This window comes from Cnephaeus nilssonii, assembly GCF_951640355.1.
Source record: "Cnephaeus nilssonii genome assembly, chromosome: X".
NCBI lineage: Eukaryota > Metazoa > Chordata > Mammalia > Chiroptera > Vespertilionidae > Cnephaeus > Cnephaeus nilssonii.
In genome coordinates, this window is record NC_137071.1 from 5,688,074 (window position 1) to 5,703,614 (window position 15,541).

The 15,541-nt window shown below is 45.4% G+C and overlaps 1 protein-coding gene across 5 annotated transcripts in view; it reads right to left on the reverse strand.

The window, feature by feature from the left end:
- CTPS2 (CTP synthase 2) overlaps positions 1 to 13,562 on the reverse strand; it is a 126,534-nt gene extending 112,972 nt beyond the window's left edge. The window contains exons 1-3 of one of the 5 annotated variants that reach the window (XM_079765501.1): positions 12,986 to 13,363; positions 11,553 to 11,705; positions 6,539 to 6,743 (exon numbers count right to left, since the gene is read on the reverse strand). In XM_079765501.1, coding sequence (XP_079621627.1) covers positions 6,539 to 6,704 — 166 coding nt within the window. In that variant the 5' untranslated portion in view covers positions 6,705 to 6,743; positions 11,553 to 11,705; positions 12,986 to 13,363. Of the gene's footprint in view, positions 1 to 6,538; positions 6,744 to 11,552; positions 11,706 to 12,435; positions 12,928 to 12,985; positions 13,364 to 13,499 lie in introns of those variants that run through there. The other 4 variants (XM_079765503.1, XM_079765502.1, XM_079765500.1 and 1 more) reach the window with 4 other exon arrangements.
- Between the last annotated feature and the right edge of the window lie 1,979 nt (positions 13,563 to 15,541).

Here is a 15,541-nt window from a genome sequence, read left to right on the forward strand (position 1 = left end):
CAGAACAAAGATATCATCACAAACCAAAGTAGATAAAGTACTCAGGAATAAACTTCAAAGAAATTTATAGGACATACATGAAGAAAACTTAAAAACCTTATTTTAGAGACATGAAAGAAGGTACGAATAAAATGAAAGCCACTTATAAAGTTCTTAAATGGATCAATCAATATTTTCAGTGTTTATTTCTTCCCCAAATTAATTCATAAATTTAAAGCAGTTTCTGTCAAAAACTCCAATTTGATTTCTTATAAAGTTTGACAAAATAATTCCTACTTAATCTTGAAGACACTGAACATTTTGAAATTTTAAAAGGAATAATGAGGAAAGTCCTGATCTACTTGAAAATAAAAAGCTGCATTTATTAAAATGATAGACAGAAATAAACAAAGAAATCTGGAACAGAACAGAGTACAAAGACAGAACTAAGTATACACTGAGTGGCCAGATTATTATGACCTCTGAACGCATAATAATCTGGCCACTCAGTGTGTGTGTGTGTGTGTGTGTGTGTGTGTGTATTAGAGGCCTGGTGCATGAATTTGTGCAGGGGTGGGGTCCGGCCAGCCTGGCCAGGGGGAGGGGACATGGGCGGTTGGCTGGTCTGCCTGCTGGTCGAACTCCTGGTCGAGGGGACAATTTGCATATTAGCCTTTTATTATATAGGATATACACTGAGTGGCCAGATTATTATGCATTCAGAGAGCATAATAATCTGGCCACTCAGTGTATATGGATATTTAGTACATAACAAAAGGTGGTATTTCAGTCAGTGGAGAATGGATGAAATCTTTGATAAATGTCATGAGGAATAGTTAGCTAATCAGAAAAAAAATTATGTTGCATACTCACCTCACACCAAATTAAATTCCACATGTGTTAACAATCTATACTAATAAAAGGGTAATATGCTAATTAGACCGGACATCTTCCAGACACCTTCTGGACATCCTTCTGGACAAAGCCATGGTGGCAGGCACCAAGGCAGAGGTGGTTAGGGGCGATCAGGCTGGCAGGGGGGAGCAGTTAGGGGGCGATCAGGTCCGCAGGGGAGGGCAGTTAGGGGGCAATCAGGCCGGCAGGTAGAGGCAGTTAGAGGTGATCAGGCCAGCAGGAGAGCAGTTAGGGGCATTAGGCCAGCAGGCAGAGGTGGTTAGGGGCAATCAGGCAGGCAAGCAGTTACAAGCCAGCAGTCCCGGATTGCAAGAGGGATGTCCCCCAAGGGGTCCTGGATTGGAGAGGGTGCAGGCTGGGCTGAGGGCCCCCACCTCTGTGCATGAATTTCATGCACCGAGCCTCTGGTATTAAAATAAAAGCAAGTGAAACTATAAAAGTGCCAGAAGAAAACAGATTAATATTTAACCATTCCTGGGGAGGAGAAATCTAAAGATGACATCAAAGGCAGAAATCATCAAGAAACAGTTGATACATTCAATCATATAAATGGTAAATTGAAATTGATCAGCAACTAACAGAGATAATATTAAGACAAATTTCAAACAGTAAAAATATATACATATGATGATAACTATAGTTTAATATACTTTACATAAAGTATTATTTAAAACTACTGACCCGGTGCATGAAATTCATGCACATTAAAAGGGAATTAATTAGAGGAAATATTTTAATATCGCTTTCATCTTTAAGTATTAGAGATGAAATAAAATCAATAAAATGTATATGAAAATCTTCCTTCTGTCAGAGTCTGGGGCATGCCACGGGAACCAGAGTCAAGTCCCCGCCCACTCACATGTGCCTCGAAATCACGCAAGACCCAGACCCAGCTAGTCCCACCCTCATTGGGCTAGATCCAGACCTGGTTGGCCTCACCCCCATCAAGCCCTGCTGGGTGGGGGGACACAGCCTCAAGTCGCCTAGCCCAGTGCCGGGGCCAGGGGGCGCGGCCTGAGGTCCCCCGTCAAGCCATGCCAGGTGGGGGGGCACAGCCTCAGGTCCCCTGGCCCAGCACTGGGGCGGGGTGTGCGGCCTGAGGTCCCCAGGCCTGGGCCGGGGCAGAGGGCACACCTTGAGGTCCCCGTCAAGCCCTGCCCGGTGGGGGGCGTGGCCTGAGGTCCCCCGTCAAGCCCTGCTGGGCGGGGGGCATGGCCTGAGGTTCCCCGGCCTGGTGCCAGGTGGGGGGCACGGCCTGAGGTCCCATGTAAAACACCACCAGGCGAGGGGCACAGCCTCAGGTCCCCTGCCCCGGCCCAGTGCCACGCAGCCTCAGGTCCCTGCTGATTGCTCGTTAAGGCTCGTTACAAGAACTCAGCCTCCACTGTGGGAGCAGCCATCTTGTGTTACAGGATCCCCGCCTCTGCTGTGGGTGCAGCCATCTTGTGTTATTGAATCCCTGCCTCTACTGTGGGTGCAGCCATCTTTGTTATGGCGTGAAGGTCAATTTGAATATTCCCTCTTTATTAGATAGAATCATTTTAAAATTGAAAGGAAGCCCTAGCCAGTTTGGTTCAGTGGATAGAGTGTCAGCCTATGGACTGAAGGATCTGGGTTCGATTCAGGTCAAGGGCACATCCCTGGGTTTTGGGCTCCATCCCCAGTGGGAGGTGTGCAGGAAGCAGCGGATCAATTCTTCTCTCTCATCATTGATGTTTCTATCTCCCTCTCACTCTCCCTTCTTTTCTGAAATCAATAAAAATCTATTTTTAAAAAATAAATAATAAAATAAATTTGAAAGGAAAATTAGCACAACACATGGCATTGGTCAATTTTGCTGCACACCAAACAACCCTAAAATCTCAGTGACTTACAAAACGTTTATTGAGTTCTCCCTCATGTTATGTGGGGCTGTGGGTCAGTTGTGTGTCTGCTCTGTGCATTCTCAGGACCCCAGGCTGAAGGAGAAATCCCTATATGGGGCAGGCAGTTCACATGACACAGGGCAGAAGCATAAGAGAGGCTGAACCAAATCATGCCACCGCATTGAAAATTTCCGCTTCAGGGCACATGTAATATTCACTAATAACCCTTAGGACAAAACAAACCACATGGTCAAAGAAGGTGCCCAACCTCTCTGGTTTACTCAGAATTAAAAGGGTTCCTAGGATGAGGGACTTTCACTTTCAAAACCAGGAAAAGTTCCCAACAAACCAGGAAGAGTTCACCACCCTACATGGCCAAAGTGCAAAGTCAACAGGGCAGGGAAATTGAAGCCATAGAATGAAGTTGGGTGATAGTTTCAAACAAAAATACCATCTACCATAGTCTTGAATGTCATTCCACAAACAAAATGAAAAATTTTTAAATATATACATTTTTAAAATATATAAATTAAAATGATGTTTTTTTGTTTACTCTCTAGCTAGTAAAGTTTAAAAAAATATAATATTCAGTAAAGGTATAAGGAATTAGGCCTTCCTCTTACACACTGTTGATGAGGATGTAAATTGGTGCAGATCCACAAGCCTTATCAGAAAATTCTGAGAAAAGATGAAAAATTGTAATTTGGATTTTTTTCTGATTATAGAAAGATAATATAAAGCATTTTCTGCCCTAACCGGTTTGGCTTAGTGGACAGAGCGTCAGCCTGCGGACTTAAAGGTCCCAGGTTCGATTCCAGTCAAGGGCATGTACCTTGGTTGCAGGCACATCCCCAGTGGGAGGTGTGCAGGAGGCAGCTGATTGATGTTTCTCTCTCATCGATGTTTCTCTCTATCCCTCTCCCTTCCTCTCTGTAAAAAAGCAATAAAGCCGAAACCGGTTTGGCTCAGTGGATAGAGCGTTGGCCTGCGGACTCAAGGGTCCCAGGTTCGATTCCGGTCAAGGGCGTGTGCCTTGGTTGCGGGCGCATCCCCAGTGGGGGGTGTGCAGGAGGCAGCTGATCGATGTTTTTCTCTCATCGATGTTTCTAACTCTCTATCCCTCTCTCTTCCTCTCTGTAAAAAATCAATAAAATATATTTTTTTAAAAAAAACATTTTCCATCCTATCTAATAAAGAGGGAATATGCTAATTGACCCTCACACTGTCGCAAAGATGGCAGCGCCCACAGCCAATAAGGAGGGAATATGCTAATTGATTGCCCCACCCTCAAAGATGGCAGCACCCAGAGCCAATGAGGAGGGAATATGCTAATTGACTGCCAAGCCCTCAAGGATAGTGGCACCCACAGCCACAAGATGGCAGTGCCCAGTCCCCTCAGCCCCACCGGGGTGGCAGGTGCACAGCAAGGCCGGGCCCACTCCCAGGCAGGCCTGGCTGCTCCGCGTGCCTGCCTCCAGAGTCCCCCAGTCCTCTCAGTCCCCTAGCCACCCAGGGCCAGCCCGAGGTGCAGGCAAGCCTCGGATGTCGGCTGCCCAGCCCCCCAGGGCCACCAGAGGCTCAGGTAACCAGGGCCGGCCAAGACTTGCACTGCTGGCAGTGGCAGCAGCAGAGGTGTGATGGGGTGTCACTTTCCCCTGATCGCCTGGTCGCCTCCCGTCCCTGAGGGCTCCCAGACTGTGAGAGGGAGCAGGCCAGGCTGAGGGACCCCCTCTCCAATGCATAAATTTTCATGCACCAGGCCTCTGGTATATTATAAAACACCTCAACAGCAACCCATAATCAAACACATTCCAAGTGGAATAAAGACTAGAAATAGCCACAAACTTATGAAGAATTTTAAATTTTCAGAACTTTTTGGATTTCAGAGTTGTAGACAAGGGATAAGCATTATGTGTTAAGAGCCTGAAAAATACATCTACCCATCAAATAAGAAATTTTGAATCCAGGCATTCTGTTTAAAAAACTAAATTTCAGGCCTGGCCTGTGTTGCTCACTAGGTTGAGCATTGCCCCTTGCACCAAAAGGTTGCCGATTTGATTCCCAGTCAGGGCACATGCCCAATTACAGGCTTGATCCCCAGTAGGGGGCATGCAGGAAGCAGTCGATCCATGTTTCTCTCTCTCTCTCCCTCCCTTCATTCATCTCTCTTTCTCTAAAAATCAATGGGGGAAAAAATATCCTCAGATGAGGATGGATGGATAGATAGATAGATAGATAGATAGATAAACAAACAAACTAAATTTCAAAGATTTCCATCACAGTATTGTTTTTAATACATTAGAAATTATTTCCTATTATTGTTCAGATTCTGTGCAACTTTTAAGAGTATAGAATATATTAAAATGTCCACAGTATATTAAGTTTTAAAATTAGATTAAAGCCCAGCTGGCATGGCTCAGTGGTTGAGCATTGACCTATGAACCAGGAGATCACAGTTTGATTCCCAGTCAGGGCACATGCCCGGGTTGTGAGCTTGATCCTCAATGTGGAGCATGCAGGAGGCAGCCGGTCAATGATTCTCTTTCATCACTGATGTTTCTCTCTCTCTCTCCTCCTCTCCCTTCCTCTCTGAAATCAATAAAAATATATATATATTTAAAAAGAAAAAAGAAAATTAGATTTAAAATAATGTGACTGTGAGATTCAATTCATTTGAAGTTCAAAAACAAGCAAAACTAGCCCGACCAGTGTGATTCGGTGATGGAGCATGGACCCATGAACCAGGAGGTCATGGTTCGATTTCCAGTCAGGACACAGGCCCAAGTTTCGGGCTCGATCCCCATTAGGTGGCATGCAGGAGGCAGCCAATCAATGATTCTCATCATCGCTGTTTCTATCTCTCTTTCCCTCTCCCTTCCTCTCTCTGAAATAAACAACAACAAACAAACAACAACAAGCAACTCTAATCTACGGTGTTAAAAGACAAGATAATAGTTACCCTGGTGGTTTGGAGGCAAACGGAGATTCTGTTTATTGATCTAGGGGCTGATTAAACGGAATAATCATTTCATCAAGTGGTACATTTATGATTTATGCGTTTTCCTGCATGTATGTAAAATTTCTTAAAAGAAAGTATTTAAGGGCTAATGCTTTTTATTTTATTGATTTTTTACAGAGAGGAAGGGAGAGGGATAAAGAGTTAGGAACATTGATGAGAGAGAAACATCGATCAGCTGCCTCCTGCACACTCCCTACTGAGTATGTGCCCGCAACCAAGGTACATGCCCTTGACAGGAATCGAACCTGGAACCCCTGAGTCCACAGGCCGACGCTCTATCCACTGAGCCAAACCGGTCAGGGCAGGGCTAATGCTTTTTTAAAAAAATAATTACTATATACATTGAAATGTCCACATTAATAATAGTCACTCCAAGAAGTGGGAAATTTCCTTCATGTCATTCTATATTGTCAATATAATTGTCAATATATACTATATTGTTTGAAATTTTCTCTTACCAATAAGATGTCAAGAGAAATCTATTACCTTTATGTTTAAACAAAACATAAGCCATACTGCAAAAGCTACAATGAAAATAAATGGTGTCCTCACACAGTTTTCCAAAAGGGTGGACTGATTTGGAATGCCATCAGCAATCTGAACAATGCATCAATGACCATGAGAACATTCACATATTCATAACATATGATCCAGCAACTCTACTTCTGGAACTCTAGCCTAAAGAAATTAACCAACATATAAAAAAGAACTGCAATTTAACTCAGCGCTTTATAAGGGAGGAAGTGGTTCTCTTTCATACCGTGCTCATAAGGTGAAAAAGTCCCTGCATCAATGTTGATATAGGGGTCGATTTTGATGGCGGTAACTCGGAGTCCCCATGACTTTAGAATCGTCCCAATGCTGCTCGCGATGATCCCTTTCCCAATGCTCGAGATCACCCCACCGGTGACTAGGATGTACTTCATTGGCAGAGGAATGGCTGGGTGTCAGCACCCAGATAGAATCTGAAAGGCAATGAAATTAAGGGTCAGGGAAGAGAAACATTTTCTCAAACCAGTAAAGCAGAGAGTGTGTTAAACCAGAATTTCAAAAGCACACAGCATTTTCCTATCTAAATAGTTGAAACTTTAAAAAAAATTTAAACCCTCAGATATTTCTTTATTGATTGATTTGAGAGAGAGAGTTTTTGTTCCACTTATTTATGCATCAACTGGTTGATTCTTTTTTTTTTAAATATATTTTATTGATTTTTTACAGAGAGGAAGGGAGAGGGACAGAGAGCCAGAAACATCGATGAGAGAGAAACATCGACCAGCTGCCTCCTGCACACCCCCCACCGGGGATGTGCCCGCAACCAATGTACATGCCCTTGACCGGAATCGAACCTGGGACCCCCCAGTCCACAGACCGACGCTCTATCCACTGAGCCAAACGGGTTTCGGCTCAACTGATTGATTCTTGTATGTGCTCTGACCAGGGATCGAACCTACAACCTTGGCATATCCGGATGATGCTCTAAACCAACTGAACTACCCAGCCAGGACTGAAACTTTTGAAACAAAGCCATATCCTCTAGATTTTTTATTTTTGTCGATATGCAGGAAGCTGTGGCTATTTTCTACAAGCAGAGGGGCTGGCTCCATTGCCCTGATCTACCATTTACCCCAACTCTGTCATATAACAAACTTCATCGTGAGAAAATAGATTTCTCTGGGATTCAGAGGCATGGTAAAATTTATGAGATCAGGCACTGTTGTCAGACAGAGCTGTACAAGCTGTACCTGGGCAAGCTAATCCATTCTGTGCCTGTTTCTTCATCTGTGAAATGGAATAAAAATACCAGTTCCTTAAAATATTATCCAGCACTAAAAAGAAATGAGCTGTCAAGCCATGAAAAGAAATGGAGGAAACTTAATGCATATTACTAAGTGAAAGAAGCCAATCTGAAAAGGCTACATACTGTAGGATTCCAAATATATGATGCTCTGGAAAAGGCAAAGCTATGGAGACAGTAAAGAGATCAGTGGTTATGCCCTAGCTGGTTTGGCTCAGTGGATAGAGTGTCAGCCTGTGGACTGAAGGGTCCCAGGTTTAATCCCAGTAGAGGGCACGTGCCTGGGTTGTGGGCTCGGTCCCCACTGGGGCGGGGGGGGGGGGGCGTGCAAGAGGCAGCCATTCAATGATTCTCTCTCATCATTGATGTTTCTATCTCCCTCTCCCTTCTTCTCTGAATTCAATAAAATAAATAAATAGCCCTAACCGGTTTGGCTCAGTGTGGATAGAGCGTCGGTCTGCAGACTGAAAGGTCCCAGGTTCGATTCCAGTCAAGGGCATGTACCTTGGTTGCGGGCACATCCCCAGTGGGAGGTGTGCAGGAGGCAGATGATGGATGTTTCTCTCTCATCAATGTTCCTAACTATCTTTCTATCTTCCTCTCTATAAAAAATCAATAAAATACATTTTTTAAAAATTAAATTAAATTAATAAATAAAGATATCAGTGGTTGACAGTGGTTGGGGGAGGGAGGGATGAATAAATAGGTGGAGCACAGAGGATTTTTAGGGCAGTGAAACTACTCTGTGTGATACTACAATGGTGGATACATGTCATTACACATTTGTCCAAGTCTATATAGAGTATAAAACATGAAGAGCAAATTCTAATGTAACCATGACTTTGGATGATAAGATTGTGCCAACATAGGTTCATTGATTGTAATAAATGTATTACTCTGGTTTGGGATGTTGATCATGGAGAAGGCTGTGCTCATGGGGCAGGAGGTATATGGGAACTCAGTACTTTCTGCTCAGTTTTGCTGCAAGCCTAATATTGCTCTAAACAGTAGTCTATTTTTAAAAAATCAATATTTAAGTGTGCCAACATAAAAAAAGATTTCCTAGGTGGTTCTGAGGATTAACTGAGCAAAGATATAGATCAGAGGTCAGCAAACCAGGGCCCACTGGTCACGTCTGGCCCACTGTCTGTTTTTGCGTGGTCCCCAAGCTAAGAATGTTTTTTACATTTTAAGTGATTTAGAAAAGATCAAAATAGTATTTCATGACATTAAAAGTATATGATATTCTCAACCAAAGAACTTGTGTGCAAGCATATGAGCCTAACCAGCGGTTAAGGACAACAGGGGGGTGGGGGCATGTGTGGGGAGGGGTGTGGGATGGGAATGGGGGGATGAGGACAAATATGTGATACCTTAATCAATAAAGAAATTAAAAAATAAATAAATAAAAGTATATGATATTCAAACTTGTGTCCATAAATGAAGTTTTATTAGCACACAGACACACCCATTCATTTATATATTGTCTACGTTCACTTACTTTCTACAATGGCAGAGCTGAGTATCTGTGACAACAGAGACCCATGGCCTGAAATATTTACTATCTGGCCTTTAACAGAAAATGCTTGCTGGTACCTGGTATGGAGGGTCAAAATCAATCCCTACATTAACTGATAGTAAGAACTTAAGAAGGTGAGCTATTAACATCACTATTAATAGGAATAAATGTGTCCTCCTTAACTGAATTTTTGTCCTTACCTATCAGTTTTACCATGCAGGAATATCCAAGCAGGGAAAAAAATGTATTATGTCACAAGGAAATTTTATTTGACTTTTCTGTGGCTGTCTGATTCAAACTCTTTTTGACTGGCAGGCGGGGAGCCCAAGAGCTACTTGGCTTTCTCTACTTTGAGAGCCACTGTTTTCCCCTTCAGCCTATGCCTTCATTCTCGCCATTTCAGCATGCACATGAAAGGAAAGCCTTAACAGCATGATTTTCGTAGTCAGGGATGGCAGCTAAATGGGCAACTGAGTAAGACCACTAACATAATATTACAACTGCAAAAGAGAGAGAAACTAACAAAAACTAATAACTATAAATCCCACTTTCTATTATAATTCACAATTTAAAAAATACTTGGACCAATGATTCTCTCTCATCATTGATGTTTCTATCTCTCTCTCCCTCTCCCTTCCTCTCTGAAATCAATTAAAAAGCAACTTTAACCCAGCCATCGTGGCTCAGTGGTTGAGTGTCAACCTATGAACCAGGGGGCCACGGTTCGATTCCCAGTCGAGGCACATGCCCGGGTTGCAGGCTCAATCCCCAGTGTGGGGCATGCAGGAGGCAGCCCATCAATGATTCTCTCTCATCACTGATGTTTCTATCTCTCTCTCTCTCTTTTTTTCCCTTTCCTCTCTGAAATCAGTAAAAATATTTTTTTAAAAAAATACTTGGAAATTAAGCACAAAATCAGGATGGGCTTTTCTTTGAGGAGGATGGACAAGATAAATGGGTAATAGAAATCATTTCTGTCCTCCTCAAAGAAAAGCCCATCCTGATTTTGTAGTTTCCTCTGCTTATCATTCAAAGCAAACTATGTGAAACTGAACGGTGTAAAGTTATCTCACTTCTGAGCTGTGAGTTCAGTTTGAACTAGTTGACCATGGTCAGGACAAGTAAATTGAAGCCATCCACAATATACATATCCCATCCCAAATGGCCGCCCTAAGTCCTTGGGCCTACCTTTCAATACACAGTGTAGTTGATCTCCTTCAATGCCACCTGGTCATCCACTCACCGAGCTAGTTTAGCTTCAAAGATTCTCAATCCAAACCCATAATGCATCTCCAAAATGGACCTGAATGTTCGTCTCTTTCCACTCCTTCTGGCCCAAGTAGTCACTATAGTGGTCGTTTCTTCACAGCCTTCCCTTACCCCTCCCACTGGAGATTTCTTCTACTCTGATAAGTGCCCCTCCTCTGGAGTCAGAGAGCCTAGATTCAAATGCTGGCTCTGTCATTTACAGCTATGACCCCAGGCAACTTCAACTTTTCTAAACCTCGATTTTCTCTACCTATGTATTACACAGAGGTCATAACAGTGCCTGCCTTATGGAGGTGTGTGGCCAAGTACACAGGTGCTAAAAGAAAGTTAGCTGTTATCATTTCCCAGAGCCATCTCCTCCCCGATTCAATCACCTCACAAATGTCTACTAAATGTCTATTATATATGCTAGACATGTTCCATGGTCCAGGGATATGGGGGTGAACAAGAAGTCAAGGTCCCTGCCCTCTTGGACTTCACATTTCCTGTGCAATTAAGGGGCAAGTAAGCGGTGCTGTAATTGTATCTTATTAGGGTACGGCCACGCTATTCAAAGGACTTCCGATTTGTAAAAGTTAGCAAAATCAAAAACTGCCCCCCAAAAATGCCATAGAAAACTGAAGTGTAGCCCTAACCAGTTTGGCTCAGTGGATAGAGCGTCGGCCTGCGGACTCAAGGGTCCCAGGTTCGATTCCGGTCAAGGGCATGTACCTTGGTTGTGGGCCCATACCCAGTAGGGAGTGTGCAGGAGGCAGCTGGTCGATGTTTCTCTCTCATCGATGTTTCTAACTCTCTATCCCTCTCCCTTCCTCTCTGTGGAAAATCAATAAAATATATATTTTTTTAAAAAAAAGGAAGAAAACTGAAGTGTATTCATGTGAAGTCACATTATATGGTTGTCAAAAAGTCTAAGAATTTTCCATATAAGATATGTTTATGTTATATGAACAGAGTGGGATATAAAATTGAACATAGTATCATCTCACCTATGTTTGTTTATTGTTTTAATTAAGACTGGTCAAAAGCGCACTAAAATGCTGAATTTTAATATATTTAGGTGGTTGGGGTGTAGGCAATTACTAGTTTTCGATATTTTCAAAAGCACGAGATACCTTTTTAAAGCACATTAGATATTTTACAAAGTCTTTGAAAATGTCACTGAATGCCAAAGATACATCTAGTCCTTTTCACCTCTTTTAAGTAAACAAGGAAGTTTGAAGCAACGTTTTAAAACTGCAGGAAAAGGCAGGCTCTTCAGGCTACTTCCTTGAATCCAGATGTTTTTTCTCCCGCGTGAAGACCAGTTTTCATACACGCTCACACGCAGCGAGCAGAACCAACTGTCTGTAAAATGGAATGTGTAGGGCTGCCCTGTCTGCTGTCCAATAAAAACGTTACACGAGCCTTCTGTGTGATTGTGAGTTCTCTAGTAGCCATATCAAAAAAGAAACAGATGAAGTTCATTTTAATCATCTTAACGGAACCCAATGTACCCAAAGAACTTTCATTTTATCACATAATCACTGTAAGAATTAGTGAGATATTCTACATTCACATTCTCTCTCTCTCTCTCTCTCTCTCTCTCTCTCTCTCTCTCTCTCTCTCTTACTAAATCTTCGGAGATTAGGTGTGTCTACTCACAGCACATCTCAACTGGGACCTGCCACATTTCCAGTGTGGTGGGCCAGTGGCTGCCACACAGCCGGGCAGGCCTAAAGCAACTGAAAACATCCGAAAGCACCAAGAGATCCTCGGTCAACGACGACCGTTTAAAACGTATTATTAGAAACAGGAGTCCTTACTGAAGGTTCCCATTTTATGAAGTTCTCAAACAGGCAAAACTAATTTAGCATATTAACCTTTCTAAGCTATGCTCGAAATCAAGGGAGTAGGGGCGGAGGGGGGGGGGGGAGGGCGTGTGGATCGTCTGGAAGGGACGCGAAGGAACTTTCTGGAGTGATGGAAACGGTCTACGCGTCAGGGGAGTGGTTCCACGGGGGTAGACTTCGTCAGACCCCGATCTGCACATCTCACCAGGGGACATTTTCCGACACGGGAAAATTAGCCATCAAACCTGTAAAAAGCGCTGCAGAAAGAGAGCTATTCGGTCCCGGCTGCGTACTTCGGCCCGGTGCGCCCCGAGGAGCTGATGGGGGGGAAACGCGAGGTGGCGGTTGAACGAGCGAGCGCGCTAGGCGAGGGGCCAGAGAGGCCCTTTCCCTCCGCGCGGGGCTTCACTTCCGCCAACGCCATCTCGGGGCTCTGGGGGCTCCCGGGGCTCCCGAGGCCCGGGAGGAACGGGGCGGGGAGACACGCACCCCGGAGACGCGACCGTACCCACCCCAGATCGCGGCCGCCGCGGGGCGGGCTCCGACGGCGCAGGGCACCCGCGCAGCGGCCGAGCCCCGCACCCCTTGGGTCTGCGTGCGCGGGGGGTGCGGGGTGCGGGGATGCGCCTGGCCGCCAGCCCCCGCCGGACCGGGCGACAGCGCCATCGGGGAGGGGACAAAGGCTCCCGGCCTCCCGCGCGCGCGCCGGGTGGGAAGGCCCCGGGGACGCGGGGTGGCGCGGGCCCGGAGGCCCCGGGGGTGCGGTGGAGGGCCGGGCGGGGGGGGGGGGGTTACCTGTGCGGTGGTGGCGGCGCCCGGAGGCTGACTGGCGGGGACGGCGGGCTCCTTCCCACGGCCGGCCTGCGCTCACCTGTGGGGCTGGGGCGGGGGCCGCCCTCCGGAGTGCCCCGGCGTCGCCTCCGGGTCCTTCCCACCTCCGGTCCAGGCCTCGGGGTGCGCGCCGTTCTCTTCGCCCACCTTCCCCCCTCCTGCCGCCGCCGCCGGCCCCGCTGACTCACGCTGGTGAGCTCGGGGTTTGCACCAGGTTTGTGCAATGCAACAAAACCAGCGCCTAAAAAGTGACTCCTCCGGCACCGACAGCTGCCCGTCCCTCCGCCCTGGAGGCACTTGGCCCCAGGCCTCGCTCTGCCCCAGGACTGCTCCTCCCCTCCTCGGCTCATTTAGCAAAGGCCCTTGGGGGGGGGACCCAGGTGCACGCCACGTTCCCCCCGAGCCCGGGCCCCTCGGCCCCGCGAGGCGCCTTGCTTGGGTCCTCCCGTCCGGTTCTCACCGCTGTAAAGAGCCTCACCTGGTCACAGACGTTTGTGGGTCCCCTGCTGGGCTCCAGGAACTGCAGAAGCGCGGAGGAGAGGACCAAAATAAAACAGGGTTCCTGCCTTTGAGGGACTCCGTCGGGGGGGGGGGGGGGGTCGGTCTAAACATCTATTAGAATCAGTAAGATTCCTAGAACAATACCCGCGTAGAAAAATGGGGGGGGGGGGCGGGCAGACAATCAGGACTTCATAAGTGAAGTGACTCTTTTTGGAGGATGGTTGGTCCTGAGAAAGGACACAGCAGGTTGTTAAGGTGAAGGGAAGAACATACCCAAACCACTGAAGGAGAGAGGATGTAACTATGGACAACGGAAGGGTGTGGAGTGAAATGGAAGGGTTAGGAAAGTAGTGAAAATTTTGAATAACCAGTGCCAGGATAGGCAAGTGCCATTGAACACCTGGTGGAGTTTAGAAACCATAATTGTGTAATGATGTCCAGATATAATTGTATTTTATATATATATATATTATATATTTTTACTAGTGGTACAGTGAACAAATTCGTGCACATTGAAAGGAAACTAATTAGAAAAAATATTTTAACATCGCTATTCGCCCTTTCTCTATAACAGAAGTGTCAACCAAATTCATGATCGATAATGACAGATTGAAACACACACATGCGGTTGGCGCCAGGGAGAACTTTATATGTATTGCACGTGCACAAGTCAACTTAGCCATATATATATATATATATATATATATATATATATATATATATATACACATATATTGAACTTGCTTAATTAGACCTGCTTTCTGATGTAGCTAAACTTTTTCCAGCCCAGTGAAGCACCCCAACTTCTCTTTCAGGTAATTGTCAGCAACACAGCAGTAAATATCAACATGAAGCAGATTATTATTGTAGATCACCCAGGGAGAACAAAGGGTAAATAAAATATTTAACTGCAGCAGTGTTTGACTAGATTCTGCACAGCGAGAAAACCTGAAGTCATTTTCAAAGTCCACCATTTCTTACTTCTTTTCAGTCGGGTCAAGTTTCTAAGCTTTCCAAATCTCCGTTTTCTGGCTAATGAAAAGAAAACAGGATTCCACTGAGTTTCCAATCTACCTACACCAGGACTTCTGTGAGGATCAAATGAGATGAGGCACAGGAAAATGCTTCACAAACATTTGATTAAAGTGTAAAATGTTTGCACCTGGCTATAAAGCAAGTTGTGTTTCTGGGCTGAAGAAACTCCAAGGAGGCTAGTGGCTAGGGAGAGGAAGCTGGGCGTTGCTACGTGACATCATTACCCAGTGCCCACAGCAACCGTTTCTGGGCTGAACTGGGCTGTGGGCTATGTTTTACACCATGGGGTCTTGGCAGCATTGGCTCCGATTTGGTGAGCTGTCACTCCAGGGTGGTGGCAGGGCCTATATCCCACTTGGGGGAAGCTGAGTGTTGCTTTGTCAGCGCCAGGTCCGCAGTGCCATTTCTCTGTAAATGGCCATTGCGCATCACAGCAGCTCCTGCATTGAGCGTCTGCCCCCTGGTGGTCATAGCGACCAGTCAGACAGTTGGATATTTAGCATATTAGCCTTTTATATATATAGATTGATTTCAGAGAGGAAGGGAGAGGAAGAAAAAGAAATATCAATGATGAGCCCTAGCCAGTTTGGCTCAGTGAATAGAGCATCTGCCTGCAGACTGAAGGGTCCCGGGTTCCATTCTGGTCAAGGGCATATGCCCGGGGTTGCAGGCTTCATCCTCAGTAGGGGGCATGCAGGAGGCAACCAATCAATGATTCTCTCTCATCATTGATGTTTCTCTCTCTCCCTCTCTGAAATCAATAAAAATATTTTTTTTGAAAAAGGAAACATCAATGATGTTGGCTGCCTCCTGCACACTCTGCAACCCAGGCATGTGTTCTGACCAGGAATGGAACTGTGACCTCCTGGTTCATAGGTTGATGCTCAACCACTGAGCCATGTCAGCTGGGACAGATATAATTTTATAGGATAGCTACAGGTAGGTATGTAAATGTGGATGTTTATGACAAAACCAGAGTTTGAG